This window comes from Osmerus eperlanus, chromosome 16 (assembly GCF_963692335.1).
Source record: "Osmerus eperlanus chromosome 16, fOsmEpe2.1, whole genome shotgun sequence".
Lineage (NCBI taxonomy): Eukaryota > Metazoa > Chordata > Actinopteri > Osmeriformes > Osmeridae > Osmerus > Osmerus eperlanus.
Genome location: NC_085033.1, coordinates 11,749,707 through 11,768,531, shown reverse-complemented (window position 1 = coordinate 11,768,531; position 18,825 = coordinate 11,749,707). Strand labels below are relative to the sequence as shown.

Here is an 18,825-nt window from a genome sequence, read left to right as displayed (position 1 = left end):
ATTTAGAAAAATGATATAAATGACAGCTGGGTTACTACAGACACAGGGATTCTTTCATGAAGACAGAATGTCTGAGATTTCTGACATCATTAAAGCACCATTATATTATTTTCTCTAGAGTTTCCAGCGCAGATGATAAACTGTGGATATGTAAGCTTTTGATCTACCTTTCTGGACCGGCATTCACAACAAGCTGTTACCTACGACCGATGTCTATGAATATAACAGGCAGCATAATGTGTGTGTCTGTGTGGGCATGCGTGCGTGTGTATTTACATGAAGCTAGATGTAGACAGGAACATTGGTAGAAATGTGTCGATCAAAATGTATTAATTTGTCAAATCAGATAAAAAACATTGCCGTCTCTGTTGAATGTTACTGCAAAAGCTGACTCAAGAACTGTGTTGACAACAGAGAGAAAATAATATGTTTTTCATTAATAAGGTAGTAGTAGCTAGAAGTCTATCCAGGAGACTTGTGGTTGAGAGAGGCATAGCGTATTTACATAGCAGTTAAGAGGTTCTGGTTTGGCTACTATGTAAGGTGAAGCCATGTCTTAGGAATGACAGGCTCTCATCCTGCAGGGCTTGTACAGTTACTGGGGTTGCTGTTCTGCCACTAAGTGAGGACAGTGAGAAGCTCCTTAACCATTCATATCATGTTTGTCATCTGAAATGGGATGACCCTCCGCTGTGTCAAGAATGTAGGAATAACAGTCAAGTCAAGCAATGAGAGTAAAAGACCATAGGAAAAAATAAGATAATTCAATTGTGTGTTTCACCTCGTGCCCAGTTCCCTCAGAAAGGAAGAGGTGGGTTTGAGTCTGTCGTATTATGATGTAGTGTGAAAACAATGTGGAGGTTGCAGGTTGTGATTTATGGGTGATCTACTCTCTCCAATGTTGGATTTGCTTCATTTAAGGTAAAAACTCGAAATGTACGAGTCAACCTCTTTCCAGAGTATTGGGTATTTCGGGGTAAATATTTAAAAACACGAAATAATTCCATTCATTAAAAATAATTTTATTACATATACTTTTGTTGTAACTTGACCATAACCACTCAGCTTGAAGTTGCATAATGCACTGTGCGATATACAGAGGCTTTGGCAACTGTGTCAGAGGATGAGTGCATCACATGCCCCATTCCTTCACCAAACAGTACATAGTTTACTAAGGGAGTGTGGTATTGTGTTTTGTTTACAGGAAATCAGGTCTAATCTTGTCTCAGTTGGACTACCTGAGTGGTTGGTGCCGGGGACTTCTCCAGGAGCCTAAGATTGGCCTCCGCAGAGTGTCCCTCAAGTACCTCTCCTGTCGCTACACGGACACCAAATCCTTCGGACTCAACTGGGTTGATTTGGGCCAGGAGATCAGGAAAGCCTGTGATGAGCAGCTTCTTCCTGTCCTGTACAATGATTACGGGGAGCCTAAGGAACTCTGAATGTGACACATGAAGCCTGGTAGTTTGATGGGGTTCTCATTAAAGGTAGGCTTTGGAGAAAGTTGCCTCGTCTGTGGTCTCTGTGTATTTGAACCCTTACTTGCGGTTATAGGAACCTGAATCCTAGGTATCATAGAGGGCGTATTTTCCTTATTAGACTAAAAAAGAGACTAACAATGTTCAATTCATATTTGGATTCATGTAGTACAAAATTATGCAATAATTAAGGTCATTTTGGAAGGTGGGAATAGAACGATAATGACATTATTGTAAATGTAATTATACATGTTGAATGTAGTATTCCAGTATAAAGTCATTATTACGCTGTACAGGTTTTCTTATGAAAACACACAAACAGCATTTAGTTGCTATTTCAGATATTTGGGAGCTTCTGTACTTTCAAACTTGTATGTATGTTAAAAGTAATGTTAAAAGTAAATGTTGCCAAAAGATGTGACAGTAGTTTCTCCATCATTGATATTCTAACCATTCCTAAATCAGCAATCTCACTAAATATATATATTTTTTCTTTTAAAGATAAGATACATTTAACAAGTCTTATACTTAATAAATGAAGTGCTATAGGTGTCTCTAAGTATCTGGATACAAAAGTTTAAACTAGCTTGTCAGTATTGGTTTTTTAATATTTTTCCCTGCCTAACTATATTTTTTCTAATGAACAGTTTTTTCATGAAGCAATTTCTATTTAAGAAATAAATATCAATATGATTATTTTCTTCATAAAACAATACTGTCCTATTCTATGGTAACATAATTAATCTGAAGTGTGCATCTGAAATTAAACGTGTAGATATTTGTATAGGCAGATTGATACATACATGCAACAAATTGCAGCACAGTACAGTGAATGCTTCTGTAAATATTGTATTTCACATTGTTTTATTCTAACATTATATATTTTTGGCATTGGTGATCATTTCTGGAAGACGAGGGTAGTTTGTCATTTGAGCTTGCGAATGCCATTCGACACATTTGTATTTTATGCAAGGATCCCTGGAGATTATATCTATATTATAAGTGAGCATTCATCATAATACATACAGTTTTGTGACTTTTGTATTTGTTTTTATTTTGTTCTATGTCCAACAGATCTAATTAGTGAAACAGTTTTGTTTCTCATGTTTGATTAAAGACTGGTTTGAACAATTCTGTTAGATGGTAACGAGACTAAATCTGCATGTTATACAATGTCTGTGACTGATATAATGTTAACTTTTTCACTTTGATCTTTGCTATTTTAAAGAATAATAAATGATATATTATGAAATACATGTATGAATGTTCTAAACCAAGCATCAACACTATCCTAAGTAAATGTTCAAAGGACATGCCTTTCAAATGGATCTGTAACAGTAACTCGTGTTAGATAAATGATGCATTTATACTCTTAAATGAACAAGCCTACAAACAAACGAGAGTAATCTAATCAGGCTCTTAAAAAGTTATACTTTATTCAATAAGAGTGTAAAGGACGGTGTAATAACACAGAACACGATTACAGGTAAGGTACAATTTCTATATGGAAGAGTTCTTGAGAAAACAGCAATGACTATGTCTCATGTCATAAACTGGTTTTAAGGTTATGTACCTATGATATTCATAAATGTTTGTTACTGTATCATGTGATATGTTAAATACATTGACGTCTGTGTCTACATCTAAATATGTTAAAGATTGTCCAAATATATTAGTCTATACAAGTTAGTCTTTACAGATAAGCAGTATTTTGAACCCTACAGCTACAAATCAAAATACTGTTGTTTCTGACTATAGAGACATAGAACATTTATTGCTGCTTAATGGGAAAACAAAATAGAAATATATCATGTCCAGGGGTGAAGTTAATCTGTTTCATTAGGAGCCAAAGCTTGGTTCTGTTTACATGTCCTGTCCTCTGGTTCTGGACCATCAGAACCGTCCAGGTTCCAACTGTTTAGCTTTGCTTTTATTCTCCTCCGCGTCGGGATCACGGCATGTGCACTCATCTTCATCGCAGTCGGCCCCAAATTGAATGACCTGTCAATCAGTCAGACAATTGATATTAGACACAAAACATCTCAAAACGCCACATGGGTCCCACCAGGGTCGTTCCAGTGCAGCGGCAAACAATATAAAAACATGGGTTTTTCTATTAAGGTAAATTAGGGTCATAAAGATTTGCATGTGTAAAACTAAAAAGGCTTTTTGAATATCTGATTCAATGATTCAAATCCACGCTTGCATCCACTTTTACACATGCTAATACTTATGACCCAAATTTACCTTCTGATTTTCCATTAAACCATAGTCATCCATATCAGAAATGTGTATCTCCTTAAGGATTTAAAGGTATTATGACTGTTCCACGCTTAGAATTTCCTAACAATTTCAAAGGGAACCTAACTTCTCCCAGAAGATGGATAAAGGGGGATGATGTTAAACGGTTCACCGTGGACTTTTAACGATGAGAAACCTTGAGTATCGAGGGTAAAGGAACACACCACAAAGGTGAACGGATGAACATGTGTTACAAATCAACAACGACGGTTGCCAGGTCTTGTCTAGGAAGCAAGCCATCACCACAGGTTGCAAAATAAACTCGGATGACCTGCGAAGCAGTCTGTTGCAAGAAATGTAAACATTCATGAGAGGGCCCGCACTGATTTCACTCGTGTTTTGTTGGAGGGATAATACTTTAATTGAGAAGTTAGCAGCTGTTCCATAAGGTTTAGGAGGAGAAGCCCTGATCTCAGACTGTCATCCCATTAAAACTGCATTTGTTTGGCAGTAACTATTTCCTTAGCTCCATGTTGGTCCTTTACACAGCAGAGGGGGAATCCAAACACTCTTTTTCTAACAACCTTTGAAAGGGGATGTTTTTCCTCTCTGCTACAAACAAAGGCCAAATCCTTTTAGAGTAGTTACCATACGTTACACATCTTGTTTTTTGTTTTGTTTTTCTCCAAAAATACAGAGACACATTGTGCCAATCATGATATCGTGACTCTAAAACACACTTTACTAATTATTTGTGAAAACTAATATGAACTGTGCTTCTAGCAATCAGACTTCAATGTCCTACGTCAATGTTTGATTTATGTCAAGAATAGGCAGACAGTAACGTCAGGAAGAGACAGGATGTCCTCCTGGTTGTCTTCAAGTCTGCCACCCAAGCATGCTGCCAGCCTGAACCTTGCTTGGATCCAAACCTGGATTCGAAACAAATCAAAGCAGCCCATCGAAGTGGACCCAGTGCTTTGGAGACCATGAGGCAGTTTCCATGGTCTGAAAGCATAAACACTGCAGCCCCGATTCCCCTGGACCCACAGTGGCAGGATACTGTCTCTCACGGTTTATTTCCCTTTCTCAAAGCCTGATAGTTTAACTGGGGTTTTACAGTGGCAGAGGACCACAGACACCTGGCCTCAGACCCTCATAAAAACACAATTTAGCAGGTGATTTATTTATGACAGGACCAGGCACTCCTGAGGTCCTGGGCTCACTCATTCATCCAAGTGGGAGCCAGCGAGAACTTGCCGCCATGAGTCATAGCGCTACGGACATGAGGGAGACAGGAAGCTCCAGCTGCTGGCTGCAGACTCCCAGGAATTAATAGGTAACATGAATATGCGCTGCAGTATGTAAAATACTTAGGGAAAATATCATCACAACCAGAGGAGTGTCTGCAATGGAAGCAGTGAGGAAAGGAGTGTTTTACTTCAGGGTTGGGAAGGGGTCCATGGTAAGGTCAGTAAAATGTGATTTGTTTACCTTTCCAGTGGAGAGTGTAGATGGACAGCAGTCTCCCCCGTCATACTGGCAGTAGGCCCGGTTGTTGATGGTGTCACACCATCCATCTTTCTCAAACGGCTGAAAGAAGAAGCAGACCCGTGTTGGAGACGAGGATTTACATGTCTACATGAATGCTTTGTTTTTGACTACAGTATAAACTACAGTATAATGCGATTTCTTACTTTTACTCAAACTGCACTGACACTGACACTTTTGGCTTGCCCAGAGCCGATGGTTTCTACCTGAATTCACTAAAGCAGCAGCAGTGGATATTGCTGCCCTCATCCCAGCTCAGAGAGCACAAATATTCTCTTTCTTTCCCTTTCTAAACTCCAGGCCATATATCTAGTTTAAATGTTAATGTTTAGATTAAGCTGGGTAATATTTTTTGTAGCAAACCAATCAACCTGTTGGGGGATCTGGCATATTTGTCTTGGTTAGATGCAGGTTACCTAGGTTACCTGTCCTGTCCTATCCAAGACCAAGGATGGAAATAGATTACTTAAATGATCAAATTTAGGGAAAGATAAAGCCAAATAGGTCTTTTCCCTCAGATGGTTTGACCTACACTTTATGAGCAACACTCGTTGACCCCTTGGCAAACAAAGAGCCCATGAAACCTACTGAAATATCAAAAGTATGAACACCCAGGGTTTTCATAAGAGCACTCAAAAAGCAGACATAAATTCACCCAAATATCCGCAGCCCAAATATTTTTTACATGTTCCACCCCTCCACTACCATTTTTTATTGTTTGGCACCATTTCAACAATTTCCCTCCTTTTTACATCTCACCCGAATGTTTCCAGGGTACTGTGAGGAGATGCTTGCCCTTTTTCCATCTGTGACTCATTCTGTTTTTCATTTGATAAAGCAGCCGCTTATGAAATCCAAAGGTGATAAGAGGTGGTGGACCACACGGACGGCTTTGACAACCACTGAGAGAATCAGGATCCCGGGAGGGAGGTGTGAGTCATCTCCATTTTTATAACAAGACTTTGGGCTGCGTAAACTGTTATTATACAGTATCTACAGTTGGTTTAAAAGTGTCCTTTTTTTACACTGCAGTTTGACTTCTAGTAAATGAGGAAGAATTAGTCTTTAAATTGCTTCATAATTTGTTTCCATTCCAGACACTATTTATCCAAAGCGACATATAAATAACTTTGTTAAAGATATTTATTGTGCATTGTCATCCCAAAATGAATTGGATGGGGAGGAAGGCTACCCTACTTCTTATGTTCTCTTAATCAAGGTTTATTGATTTCTTGTGATTCTTGACTTCTATAGGTAAACTCTAGATGAGTTATAACAGCAGACAAAACGAAGAGGGTAATTGGTCATGCAACTTGCATCAAATTGGCTATTTAAAGAATAATGGCAACACTCTAAATTCTTGTCTGACACAGCATCAATTGTATAAGCACGTTTATCATTACCAACACTCAGGGTGGAGTTCATGCCAAAATATGATCACTGCAAACAGCAACAATCAAAGCTTACGAACCACACGTTTATTGATTAAACCTAAACATCCCAAATGTGTGTGTGTATTGGGAGGGTGAGGGGAGAGCCCTCAGAGAGACTAAGAGACCAGGCAAGTTTAATGCAAAGTGAAAGCTCCTCTAAACAAAATAAATTCTATAACAACAACTTACAGTAGAATGTTTTGAGGCCCTTCTTAACCACTTCCTGATTGGAACCCAGGGCGCCTTAGAACTTGCTAATTATGTTCCACTTAAGTTCAGTCTAAAATGTAGTCAAGTTTGGCTTTTCAAAAACAAATCCTTGAATGTGTGTATCAAACTAAATGTGAAGATATAGCAGCATTAGTATTTGCAGGTGAAAAAAGTGTGTAAAAAGAAAACATTCTATTAGAATCGACATACAAAACATAATCATTAAAGTATTAAGTTAATATTAAGTTAATATTAATTTCCCTCACCAGAATAACTACTCACAATAATCTTAAGTAAAAATGAATGAATTGTATTCTGGACTGAAACACAGTTTGAACATGAACTCTGAAAGTAGATACTTTACTATCTGTAGGTTTCTCTTCCTGCAAATCGTAAAGGAAGGAACACCAGTGGATTCCCAGTAGGTTTATTTTCTGAAGTAGATATCTAAAGTGTTTTTGGGTAAAGCTAGTACAAGAACACATTTTCCAGGCAGACGCTGGTAGTACATTATTTTGCGCTTCAGCCGACCGCTGCAGTGGCACAATTTACAGTGTTTTGGGAAGAAATGTGCTGGCTGGTGGACCGAATATTGCAATGCATGATTCATGACAATGAGACATAATGTTTCATGGATAATTCCAGGTTATATCAGACTTGGATGAAGAAGGTCAAAAGCATTTATACTGAAATAGTTTAACTTCAAAAAAGGTAACCGGGCAGGAAATAAACCCTTATTCATGAACTTACTCTGACTTACTGCAGTAGCAGTACAAGCCACAAAAAAAAGGGATTCCCAAAACTGAATGTTCTTTTAAAGGAAACAGCTTCTGTGAACAGATATCACGATGAAGCCTTTTTAACACAAATCACAAGGCTATGTTAAAAACAGATGACTTATTTATATAATACATCTTATTATTGCAAGGGATGGATTCGATTAGGTCAAATGCTTTTAAAGTCTGCGGCAGATCCAGTTTGTGGAATAACAGAGAAACAGAGAAAAAGCAGATCGAACAGACACTTTGGATTGGCAGTGCTCAGAGTTACCTCATCTCTCTATCATGTTGGTTAAAAGATAGAACAGGACAACAGACTAACACATGGGACTTTATTGACTAAATATGTACATATACTGTAACAACATTCACCTGTTATAAGTTTGTTATTATTATGATTGTTTAATTTTATACGTTTAGCTTTTATAAAGTCAATAAGACAAACTGTTGATGGCACTTACCTCACAAGACTGTATGCAGTGGATGAGTCTTGGGTCTGGATACCACCTAATCATCCCTGTGCAGACTATGCTCTGCAATGAAGCATGGATGAAGAGAATGCAATTAGTGATCATGATTTAATTGTATGGTCATTATGACTTTAATGTCTATCAACATAAACCAACAAGGCCTTCTGTGTTATGTTTTTTCAGTTGCCATAGACACTGTGCATAAACAATATACTGTATATTGTTTCTATGTATGTCCCTACAGATCTCCATGACGACTCCTAAATGGATACTTTTCTCCAGCTGTACATTTATTCATTTCAAAAGATTTAGGTTAATTCCTCCTCAAACAACATCCATAAAATGATCTGATTTTGGACAGAACTGATAGCCAGACACCTTTGGTACTGTTCATACCTGATTTTATTTCATTTGCACATTTTCTTGAAAGATATGACGATGCAATACTGTTATTGATTAACTGACAAAGAATTTGGGAGTAACTGAATATTCCTTTGTATATTGTAAGAGCTTGGCCGAACCAAGGATTCAGACAAGATTCCCATCTATTCCACTTCACACAAAAACTTAAAATCACTATACCTTGCCAGTAATACGCAAGTTATCAGGCTTTGTTCCAAAGTATTTGGCCTGAGGCTGTTAGCTTGATGCCTGGCCAGCCAATGGAGTGTCGAATGGGGGGGGGTTAGGGGGGGGGGGTTATGCTTGCTTTTGCATTGAAGGAATCCTCAGAGAAGGTTTTGGGGAAAATTGCCCCTCTTAACCAAACAACACTCCATGTCATGCTGACATTTAACTAGAAATCCTAGAAATGCTTCAGTAGGGATTTGCGTGTTTCACCGATTCTTGAAAGGCCTGTAATGGATGCTGCTGAGGAAGGTTTGGTGTCATAGCTCACTTTCAGTGCCAGACAAAGGTGCAGTAGTCTCATAATGAGCATCTTACTACTCAATAAAATTATCCCCAGGAGGAAAGTGGCAGGTAATTATGTTATTTCCTAATATTTTTATAATAATGATATGATCAATATAATGACACCCTCCTGGTCCTGAGCCTCAAAACTGTTGTTTGGGTATACACTGACAAAAACAGGTAAATCAGTCAGCCTCCCTGTCACAGCCTGTTACCAACGACACCTCACCTGAACCTTGCTGGGCAGCATCCAGTGCCTGACTGTGTCAGCTGTGGTGCTATTGGCCAGAAGCACTGGGTCGCGCAAATCCATGTTTAATGCCCCAATGCATGTTGGGTAACAAACAGCACCTGTGGGGATGAAAACAATATGTTGTTCCTACCACACATTTACATGAGCTGAATGTATTCATGTGTAAAAAAAAAAAAAAAAAAAAAAAAGGGACTGGTCATCTGTGTTTCAGAAACTTGGCATGTCAGCTTGTTAAGTGTTTTACCACCTGCTGTATGCTTTGGCCCTGTTGTGTTTCCCATTAGTGCATGGGCCTTTTGGGATACAAGACAACAGGCTCAAACAGAATCATTATAATTACAAATATCTCAGGTCTTTGGGCAAAACAATTACGAAAGACTGATGGGATCTCGGGTAAATGCGTGAATGAAATCTCTGGGTAGGAGCAATTTAATTTCAGTTCAGTTGGATGTGTGCTTTATCTTCAGTAATCTCCACAAATACTTGATCTGTAGTCTGTTGATATGTGTGAAAGTGTATCAGGCTCCTTACCAACATCTAGGCCTTCATCACAGCCGTACTCCACAGAGTTGAGGTCTGGGGGTGTAGAGCAGGACCCCTCTATCCTCCTACACATTGTGAACTCGTCAGTCCACTGTCCCTCTTTCGTGCAGCGGATTGTGCTCTGGTACAGAAGAGGTCCCGTTGGTCATACAGCACAGGCAACATTGACTTTCTATTTGAAAATCTTATTAACACTCACTAATAGCATAGCATGTCATAATGCCAAACATTCACCCTGGTTTTTTAACTACAGAGTATCCCAAAGACACTGCAGAAGCCAATATATTTCAAATGTATAGTGTGTGTGTGTGTGTATATATATATAAGATAAGTATGTAAAATGATGAGTTGTGATGGATAAAACCTTACGTTCCCTGAGGCGTCAGGACACTGGAGGGTACAGAGGCTGCCATACTGCAGGCCAACCGTGCAGGTGTACATCCCCTGGAAGACAGCAGGTAAAGGAGGGCAGGACACGGGCTCACACCCTCCCTCCTCCCACTGACCCCCCTCCAGACACTCCACCTTCAGAAACCTCCTAAGGAGAAAGGAGGGGGCGGGACAAAGGATACAGTACGGAACGGTAATGCAGCACTTATCCCAAGCACATTTACCAGGGCTTGAACGCCTCTGTAATCAAAGGTTACTTTAGCATACTTTCAGAGTGCAATTGTTAGTATTAGAGCCTATTTGAAGGTTAACATTTCAGATCAAAACAAGATAACTTAAGCTAATACTTTGGCAATCTGCTTGTACATATTGGATGAATAACTTGTAAGGGGTGATACAAGCATTTAGATGTCTTAAAAGCCAGTCTTTAAAACCATAAACAACCCCAGGTACACTGTACCTGTCATACAGTTCATGTCGTTGGGAGAATTATACTGCCCACTCACCAACACCCCTAAATAGTAACATTGGACCATACCGTCCTATTTATTTGCATCTCTACATACCATTAGACCAGGTGAACACACTGAACTGTGGCTATATCTTGAACAACCTGCCATACAAAAAGGTCCAATATTAAAGGTATATTGCTGACTTGAACAAAGGCAGGATTATATAAACCAGCAGTGGTGGCTGCATGTCTTGCTAATGGTGAACTTCATCTCATTAGAAACATGTGAATCAGGTCTTATAATGAGGGAAAACTACCCAATGAATTAAACTGGGAGAGCAATAATGAGGAGAGCGACCAATGGTATGATTGTTATTGGAGGTTTATGTGAGGACTCTTAGAAACCATATACAGTTTGCAGGTGATCTAAAAATACATAGTAACTGTTAGGATTGTTCTGTTTAAACCTGCATCTAAAGGGGAAATATGTGATTGTTATGGTGTTACATTAAAGACTAGTCAAGTATAAAATAAGCATGTATTGAAGCTAAGCTGTGAAAATATCCCAAATCTTAAAAAACAATAAGATACTGTAAATTTCCATTAATCTGTGTTATATCAAGTATTAGCACATTAGTATAGCTACAGTATTCTGCAGTTGATATAGCCACATAGGAAAGAGGTCCATAGTCATTTCTGTATCTTCCTTGTCCACAAAAAATGTACATTACTTGTGAACGTGTGAAAGCAAAACAGTTTCTGTGGTGAATACAGCATCATAACAAAGACAGATGTGACCAATCACATCATTAATAATAACTACTTACTTCCGTGTCACCTTGTTCAGGCTGCTTTTTACATAGTATCCTGGGTTGCATTTGTAGCGACACACCGTGCCCATGTCATGACCTGTGGCCTGGCAGTGTGGCACCAGGAGCCTGGCATTGGGCATCATGGGGGCTTCAGGGCACTCTATCTTACAGTACGCCTCAGGGAAGGACCACAGGCCATCCTCCAGACACACCAACCTGTCACTGTCACCTGGGGGACGCACGCAAGGAAACGTCACACACCTTCCACTATCGATGAAAACAATGTGTCTGAGACTTTTTGTCAGGATCGGATCAAATTTGGATACATGTCGGAAATGCGATTAGCCAAAACCTGCAGATCTTACTTTTGAGCCGGAGTCAAATCTCCTGATCTAATTGATTGTGCGTAATGTGAATGAATGAATTACGAATGAATTACTTCACACACAGGTCTGTTTTGTGGTGCCCAAAACCACATATTAGCTGGCCTCAGATTATGTTGTGTAGGTGTGTTTCTATAATAATGCTCTAAAAGTTGTGTTCATTTTATTGGTCTGTAAAATGTAATGAATCTTTTACCTAAGTACTTTTATAAGGTATTCAAACATCCTGTGTTGCCGTCATTATCAAAATCGAATGCAGCTGCATAGTATAAGGATCAAGAAATTGCTGACAGTTTGAATATAAGAGATTTTCAGTATACAAGAACTGAAACAGCATATGCACACAGCAGTTTAGATAAACATGAGAAAAAAAAAACTATCTTTCCTTCAATAATATAAATAGTAAGTATTTTGATCTGTATGATACTGTATATTCATTTTCAGTTGTATGAGCAGTGAGGCTGACCATAACACGTTTCAGAACAGCCTGTAGCTTGATAGAAACCCCTCAGTGGTTGATCCCTGTTTCCTCAGCCCACCTGTCTGCAGCTACCTACAGCTGCTCCTTCCGTTCCTATTTACACAGGCAGAGCCTGGGGCCAGTGCCCCCCTATTCAGCAGGACTGGAGCTAAAGCACGACCAAGCTGCCAAGCAGCTCAGCAAGTCCCGGAGTATTGGCCTCCTTCTCTTACAAAAACCCACCCAGGCCCTTACAAAACACCTCTGCAAGCTGGCCTCCAAGTTACCTCAGGTCACAAACCTTTTTGAGGTCAAAGAGAAAGTAGAGTGTTCAGGTAGATTTTTTTCAGTTTAAATAATAAGACATATGGCACCCATCTTCACACGGTGAACACCAGTTGTCCTACGAAGCCTTTTCCAACCCAGACATACAACAGAATAACGGTCCGGTCGACCACAAAGTGTTGTGCCTACCCTGGAGTATAGCAGGTGGACCACAGGAGAAGGAGCACTGCTTGCCAAACGTAGTTCCCCAGGGGCAACTGAAGATGGCGTAGTAGACGTGAGACTGGTCGGGAAGGCCGCAGTCAATGGGCTGGCAGCTCACCGTGCGGTCCCACGAGCCATGGACACACTCCAGCTCTGTCTCTCTCTGCGCAGCAAAAACAAAGCTCACATTGTTCCGATCATACCACTGACTGTTACACTTGGTGGCGCTGTTGCTTTGGTTGACGCACATCACCACCCTGTTCCCACCTCAGTCACTTTAAGAGGTAGGACAAGGTTAAGAAGCAATTAAAAGACAGCCTTTTCTTTCTGTTGGAATCACGAAACTCATGTATCCATGCTAATGCTAACACGCTAACACAATAGCAAGATAAGAGCTAGCACCGTGTCATGAACTATCCTTCCCACCGGTGTGTAGATGCTACCTGGTTGGGTGGGTGCCCCTTGCCGCTCAGGACGGAGAGGGTGAAGCCGCGGTGACAGTTGACGGAGCAGCAGGATGCCTCCCCGCCGCCTGTACAGTTAACCTCTGCATGCTCCAGTTGCGGCGCGCTGCATATGTCCATCTGGCACGGCCGACGCAAACACCTGAATGCAGGAGAAGGAGGGGACTTCCTGACGTGGTCACATGTTTTGAGAGTGCACCTTCTAATCGTTGAAATCATATCTATCTGATGAAAGCGAGTGGCTGTGGAATGCATAAATAAGCATGTGCTGTACAGTCAAGTATTTATTTGTGTTTGGCTGTCTGTGCTTACGGGCACTGTACAAACGGTGTGTGTGGGTTTTGGGGTCGGCTATGCATGTGTTTTTTCTGGTTGTATGTGTGTCTGTGTGCTTGTGTGTGTGTGCATGTGGTAGTCCTGGGAGACCCCACCCTCAGCGCACCCAGTGAGGGCGAAGGCGCTGAAGTGACAGGAGGTCCGCAGCGTCACGCCGGTCACGGCCACGTGTGGTGAGGAGAACCTCAGCAGGACGGCGGTGGTCAGGAAAAAGGGCTGGCTCAGGTTGTGGGTTATGTTTACCACCAGTGGGTTCTGCTGGCACGACAGCATGTAGGTACCTGCGAAGGACACAAAGGGATGAGAATGCATACCTAGAAGAGAAGCTTGGAGATATCCAGGGAGAGGAAGCAGGCAGAGAGGCACGAGCAAACTGGACTGTAAGTATCTACGCAAAGGAAAACAGATGAAGAGTTCAAATGAAAGCAAGAGACAAGGATGGGGGGGGGGGGGGGGTGATGGAGAGCACAGGAAACACAGATACAGTGAATCAAGCAGCACCTCCTGTTGCTGAGTGGAAGCGCTGCTGCTTACCCAGAGAGTGGTTTCTGCCAGCGGTGTCGGACAGCTGGATGGAGACCGTCTTCCTGCACTGCTCTCCTGGCCAAGCCCCATCTGAGGCCAGGTAGACGATCACTGATGCAGCTACCCCGGGACGAGCAAAACCTACCTGCAAGGAAATTTACATCTACATTTATTCATTTAGCTTTTATCCAAAGCGACTTCCAAGAGAGAGCTTTACAAAAGTGCATAGGTCAATGATCATGAACAACGAGATAGCCCCAAAACATTGTGGGTAGCCAAAACATGAAGCATACATTGTGAAAAGCAAATAAGTGCCAATGGGAAGAAACATAAGATCATGTAATTGAACAAGTACATACAATCAATCAAGTTTTAGGCTGGTCTGAGAGAGAGAGAGAGAGAGAGAGAGAGAGAGAGAGAGAGAGAGAGAGAGAGAGAGAGAGAGAGAGAGAGAGAGAGAGAGAGAGACTCAGAAGCCAAATTTCCCATTGGTGTATCACAAATGTACCATACCTTCAGCCATACTGGGTGCAGGTCATTATAGTCCTCGCTATAGGACATGGCAGTACAAGGGACCCAGATGTCATGTGACGGTTTCTCACTCAACTCCAGGTACTGTTGCTGGCAGAGCTAAAGAAAGGAGGGACCTTGAGATCAACATACATCCCAATACTACAATGCCATATTGTAGTATTATATACATATACTGTAGTATGCTTGAGTGTCAGGTGGGTGTGAAAGAATATAGGTCCAACTGTGCCAGGCAAGATCAAGCAGAAGGTGGAAAAGTCAAATCAAAATTTGTAGAGCCTTTTTTTTTACAAGCAATGTCACAGAGGGCTTCAGATTCACCCATATAACTGTACCTAAACCAACTTAAACCCTCAAGGAAGACAAGGAAAAAAACGAATTGAGAAAAAATGGAAGAAACCAGAAATTGGTCCATGATTTCGAGCTGTGTTGAGAGTTCTGGTGAGAGCAGGGCTCTACCCTAACCTTTTCCACTGGTGGCACTTGCGCTACTAACGTTTTCAGTTACTGGCACAAAACATGATTTGGTCGCACAAATTATTTATAGTAAGCCGCTCTGGATAATAATGAACAATAATGAACCTGTTTTGCATACAGATGTGCACTTTAATTACTTGCCATCTTTTAAACCACATGCCTTCTTGTTTTCTTTCAAATTGATTAGGATTACTATGAAGTGCAAAATGAATTTATTTTAGATTTAAACATTCTATGGTTGGCACAGATGGGCAGACTCCTGAACTCGATTACTCGATCCTGAACTTAAAAAAAAGAAAATGTAATCCATAAATAATATAATAATAGATTTTCAGCAGCTATTGTTTTTTTGATATTAAAGATGTCCACTTTACAGGACATCCCCCTCGCATATGACTAAATCGATTGGCATATGTGGCCACTGGTGTCGAAATTCATATGTCCGTATCGTTTTTCCCGCACGTGTTTTCCCTGACGAATCCTTCTCAGCCTCATCATTCTCACTCCCAGGCTCCCAGGTTTGACATGGCGAATCCACATCAAGTGATGGTACGGTTATACTTAAACGTCCCTTCTTAAAAAAGGAGTCAACTGTCTGCTTCATTTCAACACGTCAGATTTGAGTATGTTGCGATATATATGCGATTGCTGCGTGCGTCTTGACGAGAGGTCGATTTTTTTTAAATCAACGTTAGGCTACACCATTCTGGGAGGGGTGCGGGAGGGGGGTCGCGGGGCTGAAGCCAACTTGATGTGTTGAATGCTCAGAGCACATTATAAAACATATTCTTAAAATACACATTACTGTTTTAATAAATGCTCATAATAAATCATAGCATATTGCCTAAAACCTAAGGTAAGCACAAAAATAATCAGTGATACGTTTGCGTTTCCTGTAAAAAATTAAGGTCGCGATGGCATTTCAAAAGGTCGCAAATGCGACCATTTCGGTCGCAGTGTAGAGCCCTGAGAGAGGCCTCTCCTACCTTGTTGAGGGAGGGTTCCCCCGTGGCTGCCAGGGCTGGGCAACGGCGGGGGTCCTGGTGGGAGGCCCAAGCTGTGGAGGCCCACTGGTCACTGTAGCCCTGGGGGGTAAAGTAGCCGCAGTCCAGCACGCTGGAGCCCAGACTCCTCTCAAAGTCCTCACACACACCATCCCCGTCAAACACGTAGCACCGACTGGGTTCCCCTACAGGTGGGGGAGAGGACACACAGACACAGATACACACACCAGGATGTGAAGCCAACCATCACTGAACTATAATCAGTGTGGTTTCAAACCACTTATCCATGACCTCATATTCAGTTATGCTGATCAAAGCGAAGACATGTTGTGCAGCAGGTATGTCAGCGAGGGGATCGCATTGTCTAGGGAATCAACCAAGAATGTGATTCAGAATGTGCATGGTGATGTCATGACCAAAAACTCACCAACTGAAATGGATGTTTTTTTTGTTTTTTTTTTGGGGGGGGGGGGGGGGGGTTCATATCAAAGAGGTGTGACAGTAATTCAAACAGAGAGAGAAACACAGCAAAAACAATACGTCATAAAGGAAGTATTCTTCTAAGGAGTGGACTAAGGGTGCATAGCTAACTTCAGACACTACACTTGGCCCAGGTCAGGCCTGGCCAGCTGCAGAGGAGCTGGGAGACAGACAGGCCATTGTTGACAAAGGTTTCTTATTAGCCTAACTAATCAAAAAAGAAATATGCTCAAGGAAAAGGCATGGTGATTTCATAACATGACATCACATTGTCTTGCTGTGTTGAAAAATGACTAAATGTAAATGTAAATGAATGATGGCATTCACACCCCTCCGCACATCTCTAAGTAGGATATGTGTTCCATTCATGATCTGCAGCTAGCGCGTTATCAGGAGTCATACGAGGTAAGGCGAGAGACTTCTGAGGAGGAATTGGAGGGAGCCAGTCAACACAAACTCCAGAGAAGGAGCCATAACTAATCCGGCATCGTCTGAGTTCACTAGAAAAGGAGGCTGTTGACACATCAATGAGTAAGACACTGTCTTGAGTGATTAGTCTTTGTTTTGTCAAATCTGTTTCTGCCCTGTTGTTTTTTCCTCTCTCTTTCTCTCTCTTTCTCTGTTATTCTACTCTAGAATAAATAGTAACAGTTTTAGTCATGCCGGTTCCAGACTCTCAAGGGAAAGGTCTCCCTGTCCTCCCTCAGCAAAACTGACAGAATGTTAGTGGAAAAGTGGCAGAGGACATTTGGTGACACATTTTTCAATAACATTGTAATTGTTATGAAGAAAGTAATTGTGTTTACATCAAGAAACTAAATGTTTGAGAAGTGAGTCATATAAGAGACAGAACAACCATTCTCTATGATCTATATATCCTATTTCAAATCACAACGCTATATATTACAGGCACACAATGCTTCAACTAAGCGCACAATGACAACAGGCACGTTACCAAAGCGTTCCATCGCATGGTGGACGAGTTTAATGGCGACACAAGCACACCACAACTATGGAGGTAATGTTAGCTGCTGGCATTTCAAGCCTGCCAAGTCCATGAACGAGAAACAGAGACGGCATTTGTTTTTGCCTTGTTTTAGCCTTGTAGTGTCAAGAACAAGCCACAGTATTCTCTCACTGATGAACAGAAAACCAATATAAGGCTGTTGTTACATCCATAGTTCCTGTTCATTATTCCTTAAGACATGGTCTCTTTAAAGTCTCTGTGTTGGGTTAGCACAGCAGACCCTGAAGCCATCCTGGCAGTTACAGTAAAACACTCGACACAGAAGATACTAGAGGATATGCCTGATCTTTGGGATGCACGCTCTAGAACACGAGTCCCTGGTTTACCATTGCAATTGAAGCCGGGTTCCTTGTGACACTTCTTCGAACATCCGTCCCCGTCCAATAGGTTGCCATCGTCACACTCCTCCTTCCTACAAAAGACAACATACAACGATTGCAAATCTACTGCTCAGTGCAAAGCAGACGCTTATGAAAAACCTTAAAGCCACTATGGGCCTTAGCTGTGGTGAGCCTGAGGTAGCTGCGAGCTTGGAGTGCAGCGTGGCCACACTGACCCCTGGATGTGTGCGTCTCCGCAGAAGGCAGCCCCGTGGGTGTGGTGGAGAGGCGGCGACAGCTCGCTGAGGACTCCATCTGCGTCCACCTGCACTCTGTAGAGGTACTGCACCCCCTGTACCACCTCCCTGCAACGCAGAAACACAACGTTTCAGCTGCAGGCGCCGCAGAGCGCGACTTGTCAGTCTCGAAAAAGAACGGAAAATAGGTAATTGCGGTATAGTTTTCATACGTTTCGACATTTTATTTGTAATACAAAACGACAGTAGGGTAGCGTTTGGGTAGATGTAACCTTGCAGTGAGAGCCAGTGACCTTACACAGCTAAGTGGAGTTCGCTGTGACACCAGAGCCCCTGTCCCAGGCCTATCGACCTGTTATGGTCAACCACTACTATAAAAAGAACATCTTTGGCGTCCCAGCACGACTTGATTACTTGAGCCTCCGGCTGGCAGCGAACAAAACCTAGAAAAGTGCACATCATCCTCTCCCTCAGACAGGTCTTCTTTCCACCCCTCTACAAATTGCCCTTATTAATTATGGATCACTCTGGAGAGCGCTCGTCTTTATC

At 41.5% G+C, this 18,825-nt stretch overlaps 2 protein-coding genes across 7 annotated transcripts in view; one reads left to right on the top strand and one right to left on the bottom strand.

Annotated features, from left to right (window-relative positions):
- Nucleotides 1-2,730, top strand: part of astn1 (astrotactin 1) — a 107,363-nt gene extending 104,633 nt beyond the window's left edge. For all 6 annotated transcript variants that reach the window (XM_062480879.1, XM_062480878.1, XM_062480877.1 and 3 more), the window contains one exon: nt 1,205-2,730. In XM_062480879.1, coding sequence (XP_062336863.1) covers nt 1,205-1,442 — 238 coding nt within the window. In that variant the 3' untranslated portion in view covers nt 1,443-2,730. The remainder of the gene's footprint in view (nt 1-1,204) is intronic.
- Nucleotides 2,731-2,873: 143 nt separating this feature from the next.
- pappa2 (pappalysin 2) overlaps nt 2,874-18,825 on the bottom strand; it is a 31,027-nt gene continuing 15,075 nt past the window's right edge. Inside the window, exons 10-24 of the mRNA XM_062480873.1 lie at nt 18,256-18,384; nt 18,026-18,111; nt 16,175-16,377; nt 14,694-14,810; nt 14,190-14,325; nt 13,762-13,936; nt 13,299-13,461; nt 12,841-13,018; nt 11,539-11,752; nt 10,240-10,408; nt 9,859-9,991; nt 9,304-9,425; nt 8,154-8,225; nt 5,214-5,312; nt 2,874-3,479 (exon numbers count right to left, since the gene is read on the bottom strand). Coding sequence (XP_062336857.1) covers nt 3,372-3,479; nt 5,214-5,312; nt 8,154-8,225; nt 9,304-9,425; nt 9,859-9,991; nt 10,240-10,408; nt 11,539-11,752; nt 12,841-13,018; nt 13,299-13,461; nt 13,762-13,936; nt 14,190-14,325; nt 14,694-14,810; nt 16,175-16,377; nt 18,026-18,111; nt 18,256-18,384 — 2,104 coding nt within the window. The 3' untranslated portion in view covers nt 2,874-3,371. The remainder of the gene's footprint in view (nt 3,480-5,213; nt 5,313-8,153; nt 8,226-9,303; nt 9,426-9,858; nt 9,992-10,239; nt 10,409-11,538; nt 11,753-12,840; nt 13,019-13,298; nt 13,462-13,761; nt 13,937-14,189; nt 14,326-14,693; nt 14,811-16,174; nt 16,378-18,025; nt 18,112-18,255; nt 18,385-18,825) is intronic.